General features: G+C 32.0%; 1 protein-coding gene across 1 annotated transcript; it reads right to left on the bottom strand.

Annotated features, from left to right (window-relative positions):
• Window positions 1-1,396: 1,396 nt before the first annotated feature.
• Window positions 1,397-2,150, bottom strand: EMB3123 (PPR containing protein). Its single transcript, XM_022036238.2, has one exon. It carries the CDS (start codon window positions 2,099-2,101, stop codon window positions 1,427-1,429), a length of 675 nt encoding a protein of 224 aa, XP_021891930.1. The 5' UTR covers window positions 2,102-2,150; the 3' UTR covers window positions 1,397-1,426.
• Window positions 2,151-2,979: the final 829 nt, after the last annotated feature.

Below are 2,979 nucleotides of genomic sequence, written 5' to 3'. Positions count from 1 at the left end.
CGCTCTTAAAGTTGGATTTAGTCAGTAAAACACTATTTTCAATCAGATCAGTAGTGTAAATATTTACTTGTCTTCGTTTCTTTACATGTAAAATCATTAAATAGGCCTTGCTTACAGAGAGTAATGGATCCAACATAAGGTTTTGACTTCTAACTCCTTCATATGAAGAGTTAAGATCCATTAAAAATTGAATAAGTTTCCTGAAAGAGTTCATCACATTCAACCTCTTCATAATGTCACAGGAGCACCCTTGACAAGAACAGACTGGAATCGGAGTTAATCGATTCAGTTCATCCCAATTCTTCTTCATCCTATTGTAATACATAGTAACAGAATTGTTGCCTTGTTCCATTGAGACAACATGTATTTGGATTGGATATAAAAGAGACCCATTACAGACCACAAGATCCTTTGAAATAGAGCCAAGAATCTAGGATTTTACCATGACATCTACTCTCTTCCATTGAGCATATTCATTGCTGGCTGGATCTAGCCTTTGAATTTCTCCATAAATGAAACCAATCTTATTCTTAGCTTCTAATAAGATTTTAATAGCAGTACTCTAGGTTAGATAATTACTCATTGTAAGTGGAGCTGTAACTAAAGATATTCTTGAATTATCAAACCCATGTATCATCAATTGGTTGCCATTAGTAAGGGTTTGTGTGACCCTTACAACGATGTCTTCTTCTCTATCCATATCTCAAGAAAAAATAAGAAGAACAAGTAGAAGAAAAAAATAGAGCTGTAGCTCTGATACCATGTACAAGTTGTAAACAACTTGAAGAAAAGTATTTGATCAATGAAGAAAAACAAAGAAATTTTTTTTATTAATCTTGAGAAATATTTTATATTTAAGAGCGTGATTATATAGCATAAGATATAACAAACTAGTCCAATGAAATGAAAATACCTGAACTTCTAAAATATGTCTAGCTCATTCTATAAAATAACAAACTTCTTACCTGAAAATATTGTGATGATGAAAACAAAAAAAAATATATATAACAAAAGCTAAAAACATACAAATAACAAAATATGAACTTTTGTTAAAACATAAAATCTAAATATTTTATTATTAACTATAACAATATATATATATTTTCTTGTATTTTAAAAACAAAAAATTGATAGATTATATAGACAATAAAATCCTCTTAACTAACAAAGATTATATGATTAATAGATTATGTAATTAATAAAATTTAATTATCTTGCATTTGTTTTTTAATTTCATTTAGTTTGAAAAGATACAATTTTTAAATATCTAACATAACTCTTTCTGTTTTCATATGCTTTAATATTAAAAAATTATCAATCATTTACATCAAATAATATATATTTGATTAATCAAAAAATATTCTTCCTATCAAGCTTTTACTCCAGAGAATGGCAATTTGGTAAAAGTAATTAAGAAATTGTCAATTTATGAATAGTCTAAATTACCCCTAACAACACCACCAAATTCCTTTTCAACCTCACCAGCCAACCGTGACTCACCCACACTTCTCAATCCCCTACTCAAAACCATTACCACATATTCATCATCACCTCTCCACTCGCTTTCCCTCATAAACCCTACAACTCTCACCATTGACTCTCTCCTCCCAGCTCCAATCAACGATTTAATCAGCCTAATCAGCCCCTTCCCGTCATCATCAGTATCGGAAATTGAAAGCGAGCCATTGATCAGACGGTCGATATCATCCACCTTGCCGTTTCGGGCTAGAGCGTTGACTACATCGGCGTAAAGGTTGAGATCGACGGGCGGGTACTCCGATCGGACGGTGGAGAGAACGTGGAGGGCGAGGGTACACTGATCTTGACGTAGGAGCTCTCGTAGTGCGGCGAGGAGATCGGACTTGAGGAGACGGGAGAGGGACGGGAGGTTGGCGGCGGTGGAGCGGTGTGCACGCTTGAGGGCTTGGATTGCTTGAATTGCCTCGGTGCTCAGGATTCGACCCCTGACCAGGGGGCCACGGTTGCCTCGTGGGCCGCAGCGTACGTGATTGTAGTTTGTGGTGATTTGCTTAGGGTTTGGTTTGAGAGAAGGAATAGGAGAGGAGAAGGGAGTGGAAAGTGAGGTCAGGGATGGAGCCATGAGAGGACAGGTTTTGCTTGGAAGAGGAAAGAAATAAATTTTAGCATTTTAAAACATTAACCACTCAGACACCAACTTAAAAAAAGATTTCTTTTATTTTTATCATGTTTATTATTTACTGTAAAATTTTAAAACATTAGATCACATGTGCTTTCCTGTTTTAAAATTCTTCTTTATAGATAGTTGTTCACAAGCACTCATTCAAGATCATAGTTCAATAATGACATAGCTGCCAAATTATAAATGATGTACGTAAATATATCATATATACTACATCAAACATATTGTAGTTGTACTTTAAAATTTTATCAGTTTTATGTATTTATAAATTTTATATACTCACAAAACTTCGTGACATTTTAACACAGTTATTTTTAAGAAGATAATGTGGTTTATAAGCTTATAAGTTTTATATGGGTGTCTACGGAGAAAATTGCTAATTTTTTATAAGCTTCTTAAAGATAAATTATGTTGAAAATGGTAAGAAAATTTTGGAAAGATTGTAAGAAATTTTTATGTGAAAATTATTATTTTTATTGAATTTAATATATTTTAAGAAAAAAAAAAAAGACAACAAAAAGTTAGAGTTACATATCGTTTTGAGATGATGTAGTTATAGCGCTATTGAGATACCCATTGAAAAAAAATCTTAATTCTTTGACTCATTTATCTCTATTCAACTATTATGCACAAAATTTTGTAATTTTATCTGATGGAAGACACGTTGAAAAGGGAATTTATGTTCTTTTTATAAATGAGAGAAGATGTCAAAGCATATTCAAAGTAATTGAATGTATTGACAACAGTTTCTATTTTATAGATTAATACTTATAAAAATAATAATTTTATAATTTATTTTAAAGTTACTCACTTCATCA

The sequence above is a fragment of the Carica papaya genome, chromosome 4, assembly GCF_054855325.1.
Source record: "Carica papaya isolate Zhongbai chromosome 4, ASM5485532v1, whole genome shotgun sequence".
Taxonomy (NCBI): domain Eukaryota; kingdom Viridiplantae; phylum Streptophyta; class Magnoliopsida; order Brassicales; family Caricaceae; genus Carica; species Carica papaya.
Note: the sequence above shows the minus strand (reverse complement) of the source record. Positions and strands in the feature narration are given on the sequence as shown.